This window comes from Glycine max, chromosome 13 (genome assembly GCF_000004515.6).
Source record: "Glycine max cultivar Williams 82 chromosome 13, Glycine_max_v4.0, whole genome shotgun sequence".
Lineage (NCBI taxonomy): Eukaryota > Viridiplantae > Streptophyta > Magnoliopsida > Fabales > Fabaceae > Glycine > Glycine max.
Window position 1 is genome coordinate 23,638,049 of NC_038249.2, and position 22,268 is coordinate 23,660,316.

The 22,268-nt window shown below is 29.4% G+C and overlaps 2 protein-coding genes across 2 annotated transcripts; both read left to right on the top strand.

Annotated features, from left to right (window-relative positions):
- The first annotated feature begins 6,350 nt into the window (after window positions 1–6,350).
- LOC100811683 (uncharacterized) lies at window positions 6,351–7,550 on the top strand. Its single transcript, XM_003542422.5, has 3 exons — window positions 6,351–6,530; window positions 6,826–6,931; window positions 7,226–7,550. Exons 1-3 carry the CDS (start codon window positions 6,495–6,497, stop codon window positions 7,372–7,374), a joined length of 291 nt encoding a protein of 96 aa, XP_003542470.1. The 5' UTR covers window positions 6,351–6,494; the 3' UTR covers window positions 7,375–7,550.
- A 9,885-nt stretch (window positions 7,551–17,435) lies between these two features.
- On the top strand, window positions 17,436–18,739 carry LOC100812214 (protein SLOW GREEN 1, chloroplastic). The gene has a single exon (XM_003542423.5). The coding sequence runs from the start codon at window positions 17,554–17,556 to the stop codon at window positions 18,541–18,543; it is 990 nt and encodes a 329-aa protein (XP_003542471.1). The 5' UTR covers window positions 17,436–17,553; the 3' UTR covers window positions 18,544–18,739.
- Window positions 18,740–22,268: the final 3,529 nt, after the last annotated feature.

The window sequence follows — 22,268 nt, forward strand, 5'->3', positions numbered from 1 at the left end:
ACTACTTGGAACATCCTGACAAAACCAATAACTTAATTTAAGATAATGGATAATAATAAAATTTGACAAATGAAGGTGCTTCTGAATTAATTAAGTATATAGCTAAGTAACTTACCAAGTTGTTGCACGTGACCTTGTATTCATTCAGAAGTACCTTGAAAGTCACTTAATTTGACACTTGATGGTATAATGAGTGTCATTTTGAAAAAGTTTTTGCAACACTACTGATTTTGAATATGGTTAGCAAGAGACACTGAGCATAATAGGTTAATATGACATGGTGATCTCCCTTGAGCCCATAGAAAGTCCTTGGTGTTGTCCATCCATGCATAATGGTTGGGATGACCAAATCTTTATTGTAGACAACATCATGCATGTTGTCATGTTTGTCTACCAAATGCCAGTGATGATCTAGTTGGTCTTTCCATCTAACAAAAAACGACCTACTAACTTCATCATATGTCTCCATTTGAAATAATGTAACATTAGAATGAGGCTAATTGGTTGGTTAGCTGTAGCAAAATGTTTGAATATGGTAATTGGAAATGATAGTTATATCATAATAAATGGTTGATCTGATCCTTTGCAAGAATGCTCTGGAACATCTCCTCTTCAGTTATTGTAATCTGCATCATTATTTTTGCCAATTGATAGCACTTTGTCTTCATATCATTCATCAACTCTGAACTCCATATGGAGTTAAAAACTTGGCATCATTAAATCTTGATACAAACATAATACGATTACACAATGCTATAACAAAATTGATATTAATGTTGTACCTAATACTATTATAGAATGTTATACATAAATCAACAATTCCTTCTTAGGTTCACATAAAAATTTAGATGACCCAACTATTTTTCATGTGCAATGTGGTCACCATTATGTATATTAACCATTGAAACACAAGAAATAATCAATACACAACCGTAATCACATTAATAAAATTGCAGCAAACATAATTTGCAAAAAAGTCAATTGCAAGAGGTAACAGAACAAAGTTGATATATTAAATTTAAAAGTAGTGTTTGATAATAGACTACATGTATATAAATCATACTAAATCATAATAGGCTACTACCTTGCAACCTATTGATCCCAGGTTGTTGTCGCTGATACAACATCACAAGTCACAGTTAACAAAATATAGTTTGTGCCTAAGAAAACTTGTAGTGGTTGCCTCATGAATACTATTTTGATTTTTTGGAAAACAGGACTTCGAATTTTAAACCCAAGATTTCACTCAAAATGTCATGTTTTTGTACTCTTCTTTGGACCTTGATATACATATTTGCTTGTCTATGATTTATAAGGATACTTTATCAGATATTAGTGAGCCTCTCTCTAGGAGTGTTATACAAGCAATGTCATCATTTCAGGATAGTAATGTAGCCTTAAAAGAGTATTGCTTGGCACTTCATAGCACATACCTCTTTGAGCAACCTCAAAAGAGTACAAATATTTTCGAAGTAAGTAGACAAAGCATTGATCATAGAGAAAAGCCAAGCAACAACACAGATAGGACAAAAAAACTAAAAAGCTTGTCTAATAATACTGATATGTCATGGAAGTTGAGAATGACCTTTGATCAGAAGGAAATGTGTAGGAGAAGTGTGGACTGGCATGACAAATATTGTAAAATCATTGACCATGAATTAGAAAAGACGAGAATGAATATTGACAGGCTCGATAGAATAAGCAATGGATAACAATTGTTATAGTTAACTTATATTGGTAATCAATTCTGAACTTCATATGGATTTAAAAACTTTGCATCATTAAATCTTGAAAAAAAAACAACCAATTAATTAGATTAATATGTAGCTAATATTATCATTGAATGCTATAACATAATTGACATTAATTTTGTAGCTAATACTATTATACAATGTTAATCAAAATGAGCAGTCCCTTCTTATCCCCACATAAAAATGCAAATGGTACATCTATTTTCCTTGTCAATGTGCCCACTATTATCTATATTAAGAACTGAAACAGAAGAACTAATGAATACATAATTGTAATTACATTAAAAAATTGCACCACAAATAATTTGTAGGAAAGCCAATTTCAACAAGTAACATAACAAACTTGATATATTAAATTGATAGGTACTCTTTCATAATACAATACATGTGTATAAATGAGATTAAATGAAGTACATTAACAAACCAATGTTGTAATAGCACAAGATTGATATGGTTTTCTTTTAATATATCATTCGTTGTTGACAACAGGTAGATCTATATTTACATTGCTCATATAAATGAAATTAGTAAAATGGAAATCATTTTCTGACAGTTATAATATAAATGTTGATACAAATTATAAAATGACTTAACAACCATGTATTTTGAAGAACAAAAATTGAGTAGAAAAAATGAGGTTTAACACTCAATACTCTATGTTCTATGACATATATAACACTATAATTTTTTTTGCACTCGCTATACACATTGATTAATAAAAACTAAATGTTCAGTTATGTGATTTTTGTTCCACAATGGTATGATCATCGAAAAATGAATATACTCTGTTAACCAAGAAATGAGATGCAAAGAATCATAAGGGTAACATCATGTTGGCTCCATGAGAGACAGTATAAAAATCTAAGTACAGTGTATAAGTACCAACAATCTTACCAGGCGCGTTGGTTGTACACATGTTAGTTGTCTGATTAACAGATATAAGCAGTGGCATTGGTGGAGCATGGCACTGTCATCGCGCATAAGATGAACCATCTTCATCTTCCAAGCCAGGCTCTATCTTCATTTTTGGCAAATTATCCATGTTTTTTCCACTAGTCAGTGAAAAAGACACAAGATTTTGAAATGCAAAACAAATTCATGAATCCATGTTTGCGGTTTAAAGAATGAACCATGTTTCAGCAATTCCACTTTTGCTTCTTGCACCCACCAATATACTTGCACACCCACACCATTTCAGATAATTTGAAAATTTTCCTTTCGTGAATCTATTACTAAAATTTATTTGAAAACAAGTAAACATTTTCCTTTAATAATAATAATAATAATAATATTTAATTTAACAACCTTATTTGAGTAGAGATTAGTGAGCATAGTTGGATATATATATTTTTTATTTTATAGCTTTTACCTATGATTGGAGTCTATAGGTATAAGTTAAAGATTTTTGCCAACAATCATTATAAATTATAGGTGTTACTTTTAATCACAACAAATGCAATCAAAGAAAAATATATGTTTATAGGTAAAATTTATACCAATAGACTTATAATTGTTACAATATAATCCCTTAAAATTGATAGTTTAAATGTTTATATGTGAATGTCAAATATATCTTTACTTGTTTAATTATTGACTTTTAGTGTTAGATTTGTTCACCACTACAAGTCAATTTTCTTCTAGTCTCTCACTTTTAATTTTATTAGTCAATTTAGTCTTTGACTCTTTGTTGTCATTAAAATATTAGATATTAACACTGCCAAACAATGATATGGCATGCTGTGTGTTATATTGGTAGCTACATTTACATGTTACATATCATGGATTGTGGATGCACAATAAGTAACATGTCATTTGGAACTAAAATAATAATGAAATATATGTCATTTTAATTCTAATATATACAATTGTTTTAACTATAGTCTCTAAGTTTTACAACTTATTATTATAGAGTTTTTAAATTTTATAACTTAATGTCATTATAATCTCCACAAATCTAAAAATAATTTATGTACAAATTAATCTAAAAATAATAAAACACTTATTATTAATTTGTTTTAATAAAGACTCTACATGAATGCTAGAATGCTACCCACTCAATCATTTAGTATTAGAATTTTTTTGTGAATTAGTATTAGATTGTTTTATTGTTAGTTAAGTATTTTTACTCCTACTAAAAATATCATTTTTTAAGATTTGTGAAAAAAACGAAAATCAGATAAATATTTTCTTATCATTTCTTTCATAATTCAAAAATCATGATTGGTGAAATAAAAAATAAAAAAATTATAATTATCAATAAAAAAACCTTAAAAGAAAAATAAAATGAAATCAAAATTCCTTTATTTTACTTACTTTGTAGTAATATAAGGTTTTCTTAAACCATTAGAATAAGAATTAATTTTGTACACAAATTAATTATAATTTTAAAGTTTTCAACAGAAATTCAAATAATAATAAGAAGAAATCATCATCATTATTATAATTATTAGGGACAATTATATCTAGATCCTATTCAAAAAAGTGCACAGTTTAAACGCAAACATAATATATGCACAGTTTGAACGTAAACATAATATATTCAATGAGTTTCAACCAATGGAAAAAAATGTGTATTAAAATAAGTGTATTAGAAGATATCTTACTAGCTTATACCTAAAAATAATGCTCACACAAGAATAGATATATCTTATGCAATAATAACATTACAAGAAAAGTCTGATTATGAAACCCTAAAAATAAGTTGTAAAATATATTTTTACAAATTTTGAAACCAATTTCCAAAGTAAACAAACTTGTCCTACAACCATGGTGAAATCCACACCACAACTGTAGTTCCAAATTGTTGATGGTGAAGCTCTTTGGTGTGATCAATTGACTATGCCTGTCATGACATGGACAACGATTATGATGAATTCATCATGATTATTGTTGGAAGGTTGACCATGTTAAAAAGAAGAGTTATCATATTATCATAGGTTTACTGCTTATCACAATTATACTAATCAAGTGACATAATTATTCAAATCTTCAAGAAATATATAATTTTTAATTCTTTTACTTCATTAAGCGACTATATTTCTGTAAGATAAAACTAGTATACAAACATGAGTTTAAAAACAAAAATTTACTCAAAATATCACTCAACAAATGATTTATCATTAACACTTCTCTTTTATTATTTTCTTAAAGTTTTATTGGGTGAGAACTGAACAGATAGAAAGCTATGGTGCCCACTCGTCACGGGGTCTTTAAAGTTTGATCTATGACCATGTGCGAACTAGACAAAACTTTCCTCATTTAGAAGCACATCAACCCTAGTTTTGTTTATGTATGGGACCCCACCTCAACTGCCGGGCAAGCCATTCTCATATGCCCATGTTCCTCTTTATCCAATATTTCTGGAGCTCTAAATCATTAATATAAATATTTTATTATTATTTTTTCTTATAATTTTCTTTATCTTACACTAATTCACTCTTATTACTGGAAATGCATTACATTTATACTTTTTTATTATACACATTACAATGATCTCTTCAAACACTAAAAAATACATTACACTATATATACATCTCTGTAAGGAGGTTATTATAAACAATATAAAAATATAGGATTATTTGTAATTTCAAAATCATAAAAAATGATGGTGTAATTTATTTAAAAAATTGTACTTATATTATACATTTTTTTATTTTTTATATAAAAATAAAATAAGAAATAAGAAAAAAAATAATGTAATAAATAAATATTAAAATATATTTTATATATATAACATAATTCTTCTATAAAGAAGTTTAGTCCTATTACTTATAAAAACATGTCAAATGATCCTTAAAATTTAGGTAATGCATTTTACCGTAAATCAGATTCAAATATTTAAAAAAAAAAGAGGGAAAACAGTGTCACAATTTCAAAATGGTCCTTGAATAACTAAACTCTTATTTTTCCATCCAAATTTTTATCAGTATTGTTATGAAATTATAGTGAAGTACACAAATTGAAAAAACTATTCACGTACTATGTCGTACTCATTTTAAAGTTAGTAAGATGAAGGAACAGCTGAATTAAAATACATGCATGGGAGAAATTTAGAATTACTCCTCTTATATAAAATAGTAAATATTAGAAAGCAAACTCATTTTAAATAGAAAATAAGAACAATATAAATCACTTTCCTCTTTATTGTTTATTTATTTAGGTCTTTAGATTTTTTTCATAAACATGAAAATACAAAAAATATAAAATGAATTAAATATCTTCCATAAGTTAAAATCAATTTATACACTAAAACCTCTGTTATAAAGACTTTTTTCTAAAAATTAAAATATATAAATTTATTTTAACTTTATTAGAAAAATCAAATTTATTTTACTTTTTCTCTACTATAAATACTTTGGGAGGAGGTAATCTAAAGAGGGCCTTTATCTTACAATTCTCTGTTTTTATTTCACTCTTAATTGTAAAACAAACTTAATTATACAATAAAAGAATTCATGTTGAAGGGCTTTCTATATAAACCCAACCATTTCATCATCTTTCTTCGTGTGGTTTTTTCTTTCTGTATCAGTGTGACTCTGTCTGTTTCTTGATCGTCATCTTTTTGGCATATTAATTTCTTTTTTTCTTCGATCTCTCCTTTTACTTCCAATTAATAAGTCAAGCATATCTAGCTTGACTCTTTCTTAATATATCTGTGACTCTGTGAGTTATAACAGCTTATACTATATCATCAGACATCATCTTCTGATTTTTGTCTCTCACAATAGAATATTCATCAAGGTCATGGAAGATTCTTCCTCAGCCGCTTATATCCACCTGGTGCGTTTTAATTTGCTAGATTTTTAAAACCTTATCTCATTTGTGTGTTTAAGCAACGCATATAATTTCCGATTTCCGAGTCATGCATGTGATTTAATTACAAATTATATTATTGTTAATATATAGCCTATTTTTCATATATAATTCCTGACAAAAATATATATCCTGTATTTTTAATATGTCTCCATTAATTTTTTTTCTTCCTTTTCTTTTTGGTGATATATACGTAATACTAAATTATAATGATTTAGTTTTATATATTTTTTGTTGCCATAATGTGCATATAAATGACTAGGTGCACCGTCTGATAGAGGAGTGTATCCTATTCCACATGAGTCAAGAGGAATGCATGGAAGCTCTTTCCAAACATGCAAATATCAAACCGGTTATTACCAGCACTGGTCAGTCATCTAATGATCTATTTTGATGCTCCTTCTTAATTTTCTACATAAAAATTAATTAGTAGCTAGCTCTCCTTTATATTATTGAAACACACACTTGTCATTGGTAGTTAGTACTATACGTCATATATAACTCGTTTATTTATCATACAACCAATAGTAACAGTTAATATTTTTTATTTTCTAAAGTGATGATAAATACTTTAAAGTAAATTAAAAGATTAAAAAAAGGTACATCAAAGTGCCAATTACTTAATTGTTTAAATGTAAAAATAAAAAACGTATGTGGAGCAGTATGGAAGGGGCTAGAGAAGGAAAACAAGGAGTTCTTCAAGGCCTATTCGAAGAGTAAAGCAGAGAGAGCTTCGAAGACAGAAGTTAGGCAAAAGATACACAAGATGGTTTCAGAATCACATTCTTCCAGTTCCAACGAACGAGTTTAGGTTAAATTTTTATGAATGAAAGAAAGTTGCCACACGTGGTTTGTTTCTGTAATAACATCCAAATCTAAGGGTCAAATAAGTCAACATGACCGCTGGGCAAAAGTATGTGTTGGGGGAAGAAACAGAACATCATCTGGCAGAGTGGATTTTGGTTTTGGATGCCTTGCTGTTTGAAAACAACTGTGTGTTTATTTATGAAACGAAGAATGTGTATTTTGTTTGAGTATATATAAAAAATAGCCCTCTGGGTTTCTCTTCTATTACTCATGTAAATTAACTTTTGTATTATGAATTTGAATAATTTGGTGAGTGTACATGGTAGAAGTTTATTTCAAGTCTTGTATTCTTTGTTTTGAATATTATTTTGGATGAATTAATAGACAATTTTTATTGTGATTTTAACAAAAATATATATTAATATTGTTTGTGTGACGACTATTAAAATTAATTATTAGTTACGAGTTCTTTTCGATAAACCAACAGCACCTTCAATTAGAAAGATAACCCAAGTAACGGTTCTTACCTTATTTTTAATATTTTTGTCATTTTTATTATTTATTATTTTTTGCACATATATTGCTCTCTACGTTTAAAATTTTATACATTTTACTCATTACTTTTAAATTTTTTACATTTTATTCTTTTATATATATATATATATATATGTATGTATCACCTTAATAATTCTTGTCACATGTATTGTCATATTAACATATATATCAAAATTTCATGCTACCAATCAATATATTATTATTGACTATTGTTATATCATTAGTGAACGATAATAGATAGTAAACTAATAGCCATATCAGTCAATTGAAAAAAAAATGCAAAAATTGAATACTAGTAAAATGAGTAAAAAATGTGTGTGATAAAATCTGTGGCATATTATTAGTTGAGTGGTAAAATATCCAATTAATCTTTATTCAAATAAACTTTAGTTCATTTTACAAGTCTTTTTTTTATCATTGGTAATTTTTTTATATATTCATTTGTTGCTAATTTAATTATCAACCCTCCCTGATAATTAATTAATGCATTTATTATGATGTGGGTGCATCATGTGACTATGTGTATCTTTAGTATAGCTTAATTTCTTCTCAAAAAATAGTATAACTTAAATTTAGAAAGAAAGAAAAAAACTTATCTTTACGAAATTCTTTTTGTACGTGATGAAGTTGATAAAAATAGATAATTATTTTAAAAATAAGTTAAATTAAATATGTACTGTATGATTTGGAATAATGCACTAAGTGAATTGTTTATAAATTTTGTCACCTGGATGATGAAGTGCCCATTTATTTTAAAATTAAATGAACAAATTTTAATAAATTTAGCTTTAAATTGTTAAATGTAATATAATTAAAACATGTTCATGCAAAAAAAAAAAATACACTACCAATCAATAAAAAGTTATTATTAATATAACTTTTAAGACAATTAATTACTATAAAGATCAACACAAACTTATCTTATAACACAATTTATGATTGAATGAAACTATAAACTTTCTCTTACACTACTATTACTCATTAAAATGTGTGTGAATTTTTGTATTAAAACATAACAATATGAGAAATTGATTCTTGGTGTGCAGCAAGAGAATAACATGTTCAAAAGATATAGCTATATGCTGGAAGTAGTTGGTTACGATTAACCGATTTTAATGATAAAACAAACACGCCCGAAGTAACGTCGTACGTTGGACAAAGAATATTTGTTCCTTTCTTCACTTTGCTATTTAGTAATTGATTTGTCAATCAATAATGAGTTGTGTATGGACCATTGTTTACCTGGCATAGAGTATCATCATGTGCCATAGTTTACGTGATGGATGGGTTGTACTCATGCACTGCCAATGGCGTGTGTCATCGTCCTGTAAACAATACAATTAATTATTGTGTGGTTTTCTTAATTTTGATTTTGATGGCACGGCCAAGGTCTTTGATTTCATAACCATTTGTCGTTAACTGGGTCCGATCTCTCGTTACTTCATCCTTCTAACGTAAGCGTTCATACGTGAGACTTACGAACAAGGTATAGGTATAGATGTTAAAGTACTGCAACATGAAAGTAATATGAATGACTACTTTTTTTTGTTATTGATACTAAATATTTATTGGATTTATTGATGGTTAATTTTCGTTAGAGTTCATTATCTTTAGTGAAATTCTTGGAAGCCAATTTCTATTTATATATTAGTTAAACTTCATTTAAAGTGGAACTGGATCCTATAACATGTTCTTATAAAAGAAAGATTCTTAAACTTGATTAGTTAAAATTTGTAGTATACTGTTATATGGTTACTAGACCGGTTATTTATTTTTGACTCATTAGAACAAAGTTCATTTTGCAATTGTAATAAGCACATTGCATATTAGAACTCAGGTTTGGATAGGGAATTTGAATGTAAAAATAAAAAATACAAATCTTCTGAACTTATATTCACACGGATAATAACTTCAATGTTCATCCTTTATCGTGCATAAAACATATTTGCCAACTTGCAAATTTTTCTTACAGGTTTTTTACGTAAATTCTTTTTTTTATATATATACACATTTTATGATTTTGTTACAAATTCAATATAATAAATTTTGAAATTAAATATATTCAATGCATCAATTGATTATCAATCAAACACCAATGTATTAGTATTAATTATTTTTTTCATATATCAATATATTTTTTATATAATGTGATTATCAATTCTTCTAAATATTAATAAAGTAATTTAAACATAAATTCTCTTTTTTATTTATTTAGTAGCATACAAGAGTATATATTTAAAAAAAAACTAAAGAGTTCTATTAATAAAGTAGAATATATATATATATATATATATATATATATATATATATATATATATATATATATATATATATATAAGAAAACAATTAATATTTACATAATATCATTAAAATTTTAAAATTATCCTTAAGAGATAATACTGAAAAATACTATATATGTAATTTATATATTGTAAGCTTAATTATTTTGGTCCCTTGAAAATTTTTGGTCAACCACCACTAGTGGCTTTAGATTCAAGTTTTATCAATAATTAATTTTCACTAGAGAATCTAGCTGGTAATTTAGTAGGGTTTTTTTTCAATTATATTTTTTTTATCTACAAGACTCAAATCCTAAAATTTGTTTAAGGGGATCCAGTTTAATACTATTTAGATTAATGTCTTGATATCTTGAATTAGACTTTAAGTTGAAGTTTAATAATAGAAAAAAAAACATATTTAAAAGAAAAGATTGTACTAGAAAACTTGGTTAGGTTTTCTTGGAAAAAAATAGTAAATATTTTGCATTAATAATATCATGAGTCAAAAAATTGTGACATGAAAATATTTTTAATTAATGATGTTTTTTAAAATATTGTTAAAGTTTGCTGTTTTTTTTTGTTAAAGTTTAATTTAAATATAATACCTAAATAATAAAAAAATAGAAAGAAGGTAAATTGAGATAGTTAAGAAAGAAATTCATAGAAATTAAAGTTTTACCCCAAGTGTTACAAATTCATTTGTTATTTTTTTTAAAAGCAATGTATACTCTTAGTCGAAAGTGACCAAACTAATTCTCAAGCCATAAAGATCATCAAAGTGTATTTTGCTTTTCAAGAAAGTCTTTTTCATATGAATGGTTTGAAAATCAAATTCCTATCATATTTAAAGAACTCAATTATCTATCAATTGCATTGATACAAGATTTGTTATTTACTTGTGACAAATGTTAATCAGTACTCTCAAAATATTAATTAAGAAATTAAAATGATAAATTTTTATTAATCATGCAAAATTATGTTGTTCGTGATTTTTTTATACGTTCCTATGATATCCACAGTAAATACTTCTTTTTTTTTTTATTAACCAATGCTCTAATGGTTACTAAATCCTTTACTTATTGAATCTCTACTTAATTTAGCTAAATTAACAAGATCCAAAAGTGGAACATCTCAAATTCAAGTTATAAAATTCGTTATTTGATAGCAAATCTTCTTAACTTGAGCGCGATCGATATGGTTGCATATGATCTATAAAATGAATAGAAAATAATTAATGTTAACATAAAAAAAAAATGAAACATATGACGATTACTTTATGTTTAAGCCACATTATCTTTCTCTACCTTTTGCAAAAATATTCAAGATAGTCGAACATTACTTGAGTTGTTTAAGCAACTCGATCTTCTCTACCTTGTGCAAAAGATAGTTTAGTTAACTGATCATTATATTATTTAAGCAATTATATTTTCGCATGCAAAAAAAAAAAAAAGTTAAGTTAGACGACTATCATTACTTAAGCTCTTTTTCCCATAACATTCTTGCCTAAGACTCAATCGATAATACTAATAACGATAATAAAAAAATCAATGACATCCGGTAATGCAATAATTTTTTAATCTTTTTCATCTTGAACTTAGTTTCTTTTTTACTCCATCATTTGACTTGTTTGGGCTTGATTTAACAAAATTTAACTCAACAAGTCTTATTTGGATTTGGTGCAAAAATGTAATAAGCCATATACTTCTATTGTCCTTTTGCTTTATTTCGTCTAAAGGTATGGAGTTGTATAAGGCGAAAGCTAAAGTTGGATCAAACAAAGACATTCAGAAGAACAAATGAACGAAGTTTCTTAAGGCAGATTGCTAATGTGAATTCCTTAAAGTTCTCATTGTTTTTGAGATTAGTTCTAGGGTGTTGCTTAAAAAAAAATTAAAAATATGTTTTACGAATTAATTTAAAATTAATGATTAAATACAAATTTAACATGTGATTTTCACGTTATTAGCACAACGCTTTAACCAACTAAATTAATAGATCAATTATGATATAAAATAATTAATGTTGTTATATATAACATTGAAAATTTTAATGTATATTTAATGCACATGTAAATTTACCTAATAAATTTTGAGACAATTAATTTTTATCTAATAATTAATTTGTTTATATATATAAATTGTAAATAAAAATCATAGGTTTAATAAAAATTTACATATGTAAAAAAAATACGTTATTAGCATAAATCTACTAATGTATTTTTTGATCTTATGACAGTTAATTTTGATATAATAATGTATTTTTTTACATATATAAACATCTAAATATATCATTCAATTAAATACCAAATTTGTTTAATTTTCAATCATTGTAAAAACATCTAAACACATCATCCAATTAAATACCAAATTTGTTTAATTATCAATTGTTGTAATAAACATCTAAATACATCATTCAATTAAATACCATATTTGTTTAATTTTCAATCACTACAATAAACATCCAAATACATTATTCAATTAAATACCAAATTTGTTTAACTATTAATTATTATAATAAACATTTAAATACAACATTTAGTTAAATATCACATTTGTTTAATGATCAAATTTTGTAAATAAACTAAATGTATAAAAAAATTCTAAATAAATTATAATTTTTTAAAAAAATTCAAAACATATGAATTGACAATTTGTATGGTTCATACGGATTAATGTTCATATGGATTGCGTATGAATCGTACGAATTGTCAATTTGTATGTTTTGAACAAAATACGCACCTCTTCTTCTCTGGTGATGAAAAATCACTGAACTTTACCGTATATATGTAAACAACGCATGTACACCACCGGCAATAACAAATGCTCACAAAATGATGCTAACGGAAGCAAGTTACACTAAGAGAATGTGATTTTACGAGAAAAAAAAGGCGCTATAGAAATGAAAAAGCTAATCTGTTATTTATAACAGAAAATACCCATAAGAACATTTTCGGTATTTTGAAAAACTGCTGGGTGTACTAGGAAAAATGCTGGGTGTCCCAAGCAGTTCCTTAGTTCTACGTGAGCAACTGCGTATGTGCTAAAACTTTCTTTTGGGCTTGGGCCGAATCGTAAAAACGGAATAAGATGAAATTAAGAGGCCCATGCTAACTTGTAGTGTAAATAAGACTCTTATGGAGTTAAGAAGTTTTTGGTGGGAGTTTTTTTTTAGCTTTTGGCAATTCTGCAAGAATAATGGGTTTCAAGTTTTTCATGGTCATGTGTGGCCAGAACCTTTTTTTTTTTTTTTTTGTATCAATCCTTATATACACCCAGTGTAAAGGCAATCATCATGAATTTAATGCTGCATACTAACCACCCTCTCACGCAAACACGTTCATATATGATGAAGCCTGTAACCAACCAAAATCCTATGTGTTTCCATCAATATCTAATCATAATATAGCACAGGATATCTCTATTAGAGCACCAGGAAGCACCGCAGAACCCGCAAAGCAGTACATAATCCTGCATTTATGCATCGCCTTCACCAAACTGAGAGCACAAGCAGGCACCAGGACAAATACTCCATTGGGTAAAAGAATACCCAGATCCTTTCGACTTAAAAACAGAACCCTTTGAATATCAACCTCTATATTCTGGAATTTGCATTGATTTCTTGAGTACCAGACACTCCAAATAACCCCAAACAACTTGCCACCGCGATTTTTCCGCAGCAGATTTCATCACCCATGGAAGTTGTTGAAAGTGAGCACGGCACTGTAATTAATCCACTGAAACCATCTTCTCCATATAGATTGAGTTTCCTTACATGATAGGAATACATGTCCAGCAGATTCCTCCAACTCCAAACAGAAAACACCCTTCTTTTCCTCATCATTCAATTGGATATTTCTCTTAGAGAGATTATCAACAGTTGGTAGTCTGTCAATTATCAACTCCATCTATCACTCGAATGCTTTTGCAGAGTTGTTGAGTTTAACATTAACAGGTTTTGTAGTTGCACCAATTGAGGTTTTTCTCACTCAAACCAATCATGCTGCCACTGTAGGTTCCAACTCCAACAATCCCTCATCTCCCTAATACTTACCTCTTTGGTTTGAATTAGCAAATAGCCTTTGAAAGGTTTTTGCCACATTTTCTTCCCCCCGCCCACCTATTTTCCCAAAAATTTGTTTGTGCTCCCTAACCTAAAATCCAAACTCTCAATCTACCAAACCAATGATCTATACTCTCCTCACCACACACCCTCCTCAATTCTCTCCACCAAATTGATGTTTTTTGGTGCATCTCACCCTAAAAAGCCCCCTCCAACCACCATACCTTGATCTCAACACTTTGTTCCAAACAGCATTTTGTTGGTGGAACAAACCCCACTTCCAATTTGCTAGCATAGCTTCATTAAAAGATTCCTAAATCTTTCACCCCAATCCCACCTTCTTTAAAGGATAGCACACTTTTTTCCAACTAACCCAATGTATTTTTTTCCTCTCCTCCCCACCCCCCACAAAAACTCACTTTGAATTTTCTTTAACTTTTTTCTCAACAATCAAAGGTAACTTAAAGAAAGATAAATAGAAAAGAGGAAAGGAGAATAACACTGACTTTGTGAAACAAATTCTTCCATCAAAAGATAGCAATTTATGCTTCCAACAAGATAACTTCTTCTCTAACTTCTTGATGATAGATTGTCATGTAGACTCTTTTCTAGGATTTGCTCCCACTGGTAAACCCAAATAGACAAATGGTATCGACATAAGTCTACAATTTAGTCTTCCCGCAAAATCAAGTCAGACCTCCCTCTCCACACCAACACCACCAAAAGAACTTTTAAAGAAGTTAACCTCGAGTTCCGATATAAGTTCAAAACATCTCAACATGCTCTTGATGAGGACAACATTTTCCATCATTGCTTCTTCGTTGAATCATTGACATATTGTAGCAATTCCATCTTTACCTCCTCCCTACTTATGGAATATCCCATAAAAAGCAGCTTCTTATCCATTGCTTCTCTCATCATCCCACTTAAACCTTTCGTCACAATTGTGAAGATGAAAGGTAGTGAGTCTCTTTGTCTAAGGCCTCTTTGTGACCCAAATTCCTCCAATGGACTCCCATTACAGTATCAAGATGTGGGTAGACAAGATACATTGTCTAATCCATCCAACCCATTTATCACTAAAACCAAGCCTTGTGAGCATGTATAGCAAAAAGTTCCAGAAGACATCGAATTATAGACTTTTTCATAGTCAATTTTGAATAATAAACACTTCTTTTTCTTCCTCCTAGCCTCATCCATCACCTCATTTGCCACAAGCACATCAAGGATATTCCTACCACCTAGGAAAACCTTATAATCAATCATTGAAATTTAAATTTAAATTGTTGTTATCTTGAGACTTTATTATTTAGTGCATTTTTTCAATTATTGTTTTTGATCTCAAGAATAGTGTTCATTTTACTGGTTGAAACCACATGTTTTGACTTCATTAATATATTACCACACTTTTATAATGGGATTCCTCACCCAAAAACCTAATCCAAAATCCTAAAGATACCTCACTCCTAGGTGTTTGAAACCCTTCCAAGATTTCCAATCTAGCAACACCTTTGCTAGGAGACCAAGTCACACACAACCTAATGTGTCAAAAAATTCAATCAATCTTCAATAAGCAATGAGAGCACTTGAGAGAACAATTAAAAATGTATTTGGCTGGCTATGGTACTTTAAGGAACTAGACAAGAACATTATATGCAATTAACCATGTGGTGGTGGGGTGAAAGAAGATACAACATAGAAAAGTCTTTTTTTGTTATGTTTTAAATTTTTGATTGATTATATCTAATACCTCTCGTCTTTGAGTTTGTGTTCGTATAAGTTTTATTGTCAGAGTTTGTCATTAGTTATAACCTAAGTGGTTTTAACTTAAGAAATGCCAAAAACATACATATTTTTCTAACACATTCTTTTAAATACATTTTCTTTATTAATTAAAATTATTAAAAATAACAAAATTTTGTAGCTCTCACATTTTATTTAATGACTTTTGATTTCATAATTTTTAATAAATTTGAACCAATAATAAAAATTGTGTTAAAATATACTATTCTGGTCTTAAATATAAACAACAAAAAATTCATATATACTTAAATCTCAACTAATTTTATTATATTTAATGCTATAATCTCTAAAGTATCATTTATTTCTAACTAATGTAGGATAATTTATAAAGGAGATTTATTTTTTCTGTGTAAGATTAATAAATTAAATGATGTTAATTATTTTTTTAATTAATGCAAAGTTATTACAATAGAGAGCCAAGAAAGTATGCTCTTAATACTCATCTTTTGACTTTAGTTGTAAATGATTTTTTATCATTTGTTTCAATTAAAAAAAACTAAATTAATTTTTTGATTTTCTAATTTATTGCTTTGGTTCGATTTAGTCTTTTAATTTTTTTTTACTTCAATTTGATCCGCTAATTTTTTAAAGAAATTCAATTTGATCCTCATCACCCATTATGTTTAATAGTGTTAAGTTTGTGTCCACCTAAAGTTATAAAGTTGACTTGATGGTTGAAGGAAGAAGGAGAAAGAGAGGAAGAGATTGTGAGTTTGAATTCTTCTACTAACAAAAATTAACATTGACCTTTCAAAAAAAAGTTTGTGTTCACATGATAGAATGAATGACAAGAATCAAATTAAACCCTTTTATTAAATTAGATAATCAAATTGAACATAAAGAAAATATAAAATCAAATCCAACCAGAATAATAAATTAGAGGGAAAAAAACTAGTAATTTTAAAAAAGGATTAATTAAGTTTTTGGTCCTTAAATTTTTTTAAAATTTGATTTTTAGTCTTTAAATAAAAGTTTAACGGGTCAAAATCTCTCAATCTTTTCAAAATTCAATTTTTAGTCTATAAACAAAAGTTTGAGTAATCAAGATTTCTTAACTTTTTTTCATTAAGGTTTTATTCCTTAAAATTTTGAAAAATTAAATTTTTAGTCTCTAAAATCTAATTAAATAAATAAAAATAATGAATTCAAACTTTTGATTAGGGATTAAAAATTAAAAAATTTAAAAGTTTTGGGACGTTGATCAAATAAAAATTTAGAGATTAAATTTTGATAGAAAAAATTAAAAAATCTTGATTAATCAAACTTTTATTTAGAGATTAAAAATTTAATTTTGAAAAAATTTAGCAACTAAAAATTTAGTTTTAAAAAAGAACTATTTAAAAGTATAGAAAAATGGCACAAGCGACACCGTTGCATCCTAGACAGCAGCATATTCGCTGGGGGTTTTGTTAGAACCTTTGTCGCTTGGCGCAATCCATTGGTACTCGAAGGGGGTTTTAGGTTGCTCTTCTTCTTCAACCTTAGCCATGGAGTCTCTCCCAAAAATTCGTCATTCTCACATCTCACTCAATCACTCACTACTTCAACGAGGTTCTCAGTGCCATCGTTCTTCATTTCCGACACCCTTCTCTTCCCTCTCTCCACCACTCCCTCCATTCTCTCCTATCAGAGTCTCATCTTCACCATCACCGTCACCCAAACCCCAAAACCCCTTAACCCTAAACCTTCTTCTCCCTCCTCTCGTCAAACCCACCTGCATCGCCATAGCCGCGACCGCATTCTTCTTCATGCGCCTCCACTCTCCCCCCGTTGCATTCGCATCGACGCCGGTCGCTCCACCGGAATCCGCCGAGTCGGAAACTCTACCCAACGAAAGCGCCACTGAGGAGCAACTTCGCACCACCGACACCGACGCGCTTCAATCGCTCCTTCAAACCAAGATCAGAGCCCTCGAAATCAACGAAGCGATTCGCGTTTTAGACCGTCTGACCGAGCTCGAGCCCGAGGAGTCCGAGTACCCGCTCCTAAAGGCTCACCTGCACATGCGCTACGGCGAGCACGAGCTCGCCGCGAACGTGTTCGAGGAATTGCTTCACAGAGATCCGTTCCACGTGGAGGCCTATCGCGGCCTCTTAATGCTGACTTCAGAGACAAACAAGCCAACGGAGGAACTATTGAAGAGAATCGAAGAGGCCGCCGCGAAGGTTTGCGAGGAACAAGAGAGGGATTCCGATGTGAGGGACCTTAAGTTGTTGATTGCGCAGATAAAGGTTATCAATGGGGATTTATCCGAAGCACTGAAGGTGTATGAGGAGCTTGTTAAGGAAGAGCCTAAGGATTTTAGACCTTACTTGTGTCAGGGTATTGTGTATTCCATGCTGAGAAAGAAGGATGAAGCTGAGAAACAGTTTGAGAAGTATCGTGCTCTTGTCCCAGAGGATCATCCTTATAAGCATCATTTTGAGGAAAATACTCAGTTTTTGGAGAGGAGAGGAGTAGGTGGTGCAAAGAGCTGAGATTGAGAGTAAGGTTCTTTGTTTAGGAAAATGAAGAATATGTTTTTTTTTTAATGCTGATAGCTTAGTTTTGTTAAATAATTCGGATGGTGATCCGGGTATCCGGGTGAATGGTGTTATTTTATTTTTAGGTGATTAGGTTTGCTGAGTGGGATTGTTTCGCAAATAAAAATATATCCAATTGTTTCCCGGAAAATTTTTGAAATGAAAAAGAAGTGTTCGACAACAAAGCAAGTTGATCGGTAAATTCAATGATAAATAAGAAATGGGAGTTAGTACTCCATTTTTTAATCAAAATTAGTTATTGGTTGGATTTTTGGTACATATTGATAGTGAGGTTTAAGAACAGAGTTATTCTGATGCTGTGAAATAGAACTGGTGCTTTAGTGTATTTCAATTTCCAGGGCATATTGTAATCGTTTGGATTGTGATGTCATATTTTTTCTTCTTTGTGATGTATGATGTATCTTTTTGAGAGGTATAAGAGCCTGAATACATTACTCCAACCACAACATTGATATAGGATAGTCATAATATAATATTTGTATGCTGGAACAATTTTGGTGAGGAAGAATGTAGGTTTTGAAAATGGTTTTTCCGTTGAAAATTAAATTCATTATTCAATGTAGATTGTTGGTGATCTTGTTGGAGAATGACACACATGAAAATAAGAAACCGAAACCCACCATGGAAATTGTCTTGGATTTAGTTTTTACATTGAAAAATTAAATTCATTATTATGAAATGGCATATTTGGTGGTGTTGAAGGAATTTTATTGGACTTCCATTTAGTTTGGCACTATAATGTCGTTGCATCCAATTATGCTAATTCTTGTTTGGTATTCTAATGATGGCTATCTATCTCACCTTTGACTGATGGACATTATTACATTAACCTGTGTATCTTGTGGATTCTTATATATACCTCTAATTTTCCCTGAATCCGGATTGCATACAAGGATTGTCCTGATAGATACGTTCATGTTATATTAACACACTAAGGGATTCCTTTTGATTTTTGTCTGTTGGAATGCACATCCTATTTAGGGCTGTATATTTTCTGTATAATTAGCATTTCATTTGTATTCTTTTTTAGTTTCTTTAATCTTAATACAAGAGATTGTAATGCTGAGGAAGCATAATATATAGCAAGAAAGTATTTAGGCCAAGTCTTTGGTCCTAATGTGACGGAACATAGGCTTTTTCAACTGATATGAGCAGCAGTTCACTTGCACCTATGTTCAGATCAACTAAAGTACGATCTAAGGTGGCAAGCAGGCAGGTATCATATGATAGCATAACCTGTCTCGGGTGATTAAATTTGACAAACTCTTGGACTATGCTATGCTTATCTTATAAATCATTAGAGGTTGCCAAGTCTTAGTGTCTTACGCAAGTTAATGAGCAATTTTAGAAGAGGTCGTCAGCTGCTATGTTTCTGTTTTCAAGCATTTACTCTTTCTTTTTGGCTTTGTTGCTTCTGTAGTATAATGTTGTATTTATGCTTCTACTTGAAGTATGTCATTTTCAATTCTCTTTAGAATCTTTTCAGATTTCAGTATGTTACTTTGTCGTGGGAAAGTGGCTGGCTATAGTCTATACTTGCAAAGCAAGTTTCTTAAAATTTCCAAATGAATATGAAAGTATGAATAGAATTCGTAGTGCATGTTCTGCATTATTTGGGAGTAATGGATGTAAGACTGCTAGAACAAGGACCTAATTTGGTGTCATATAAATGAGTGTACCTGGTGAATCTTGCTTAGTAGCATGGATAGATTCGTTTTGTGCCATCTTCTATTTTAAATGCTATTACAAGCAGTACACACAGTACTTATTGTTTGCAAAATCATTGGTGGTGTGTTTAGTCTGTTTTAATCCTTTATTTGCCCCTAAAGGCTAAAGCTGCTACTACTGCTGTTACGTCAGTAACAAGGTATTTGAGGCGATCCATCCTAATAAATGACCCCGCAACTAAATATATATAATTATAATCTTTGTATGCTTTATATTTGTCTTGTATGGTGAACTGGTAGTTCGATAACAATGATGAACTAATGACAATTTCCATGGAATTAAGATTTTATTAGTCTAATCATATGTTCAGTGGCGGAGCTTGACAGTTTTTTTGACGGGTCAAAATAATTAAAATTATAATACCTAAATCAAATGTAATAATTTTAATAATATCATTATTTTTCGTAGGCAACTTTAAGTATTTAATGATGTAATTCAAATATTAATCACAGTTTTATGACTTTTATACTCTCATCTACCACTGAATAACAAAATAGAGAACTTATCTGTAAATTATTTTTGTAAAAAAAATTGTAAGACATATTAAGTGTTTTATACAAAATAAAAATTTGTACTATAATACATAAAAAATACTTTAAGATTTTCTATGAATTTTTCAACAAATTTAAATAAATAATATTTTCCAGAGTCACAGAAAAATTTGTAGAGCAAGTTTTCAATAAAATCAGTAAGTTTATAAAGAAAATTGCATGAAAAACCCAAAATTTTGCAGATTTTAGCTATGTTGTGTAAATTTTACTATACAAAATTGGAAATAAATGTTAACAAAAATTGGTTTGAAGAATGCAAAACAATAATTTTGTATTATAAAAAGGAAATTAATTATAAAATTGTCTATAAAAATAATATTAACAAATTAAAAACTGTAACATTCAATAATAACACACTGAACATTAATATATCTTAACGCATCAAGCTTGCAGAGTAGTCTTATTGGATTGCAGTTAGAGGAACACTACCACTCAGTGATTCCTCGCGGAGGAACAATAGCATTCAACAATGACACGTTGAACCGAAACATTCAATGATTGGTTGATATGTGTTTACTCAATCATTATCTACTTATTTGTTTCAAATTTTAGTGGACACAAATATTGAAATAACGTGGTTCAAAACAGAAAATACCAAATGAAAAAAAAAATCTTCCTCTAAATGGCATTAATTAAAAAATAAAATAAACAAACGTTTATTATGTATCATCTCCTCCTATTTGATTTGACCTGCTACTAGCCTACTAAATTTGCAAGAGTAGGATCAATCTTAGTCACTTCATCCTGACTAGGAGCCATTTTTTTTAGTCTGTAATCACATTTAAACGCGCCCATCTTTATTCTTTTGAAGCCTTTGGTCTTATCCATCTAAGTATAATCAAATAAAATGATTTTTACCCAATGGAAAAAATGATGGGAGCTTAGGGGAGGAAATCAAAATCAAACCTAGCTCTTACAATTTTTGTTCTTTTGCCCTTTGAGCAATCAAATATTGAGCTTTTGTCCCCTCGTAGGATGGCACAAGGTCGTCACATCCTTTTCCCCTTTTTCAATACCAAGCGTGACATTTGAACCACGTAAACAAAATTTTCAATTTCTAATTTTTATACATTTTTATCAGAGTAATTGATATTTGAATCTTGAAATATTGAGTTCACGTCATGAACATAATGAAACACCCCCCCCCCCCCCCCCCCCCCCCCTCCCCGAAATGATGGAACCCACCAATCTTTATATATGTCATATTTCATTTACTATCTTGTATTCGCTATTTACCATATGCCCAATTGTTCAAGACTTAATTAGCTGTATAAGTTTGTGACATGTTATTTTCTATGAGCCACGGAAATTGTTAGATATAAGATGGTTTTCAGTTTATAGTTAGTTCTTGTTATACATTAAGTAGACGTTAGTTATTTT

Bases quoted from the DNA above. Each gene is read 5' to 3' on its own strand.
- LOC100811683 (XM_003542422.5), top strand. From the start codon at position 6,495: ATGGAAGATTCTTCCTCAGCCGCTTATATCCACCTG. The intron at 6,531-6,825 runs GTGCGTTTTAAT...ATAAATGACTAG, and splicing joins CAGCCGCTTATATCCACCTG to GTGCACCGTCTGATAGAGGA. The intron at 6,932-7,225 runs GTCAGTCATCTA...TATGTGGAGCAG, and splicing joins ACCGGTTATTACCAGCACTG to TATGGAAGGGGCTAGAGAAG.
- LOC100812214 (XM_003542423.5), top strand. From the start codon at position 17,554: ATGGAGTCTCTCCCAAAAATTCGTCATTCTCACATCTCACTCAATCAC.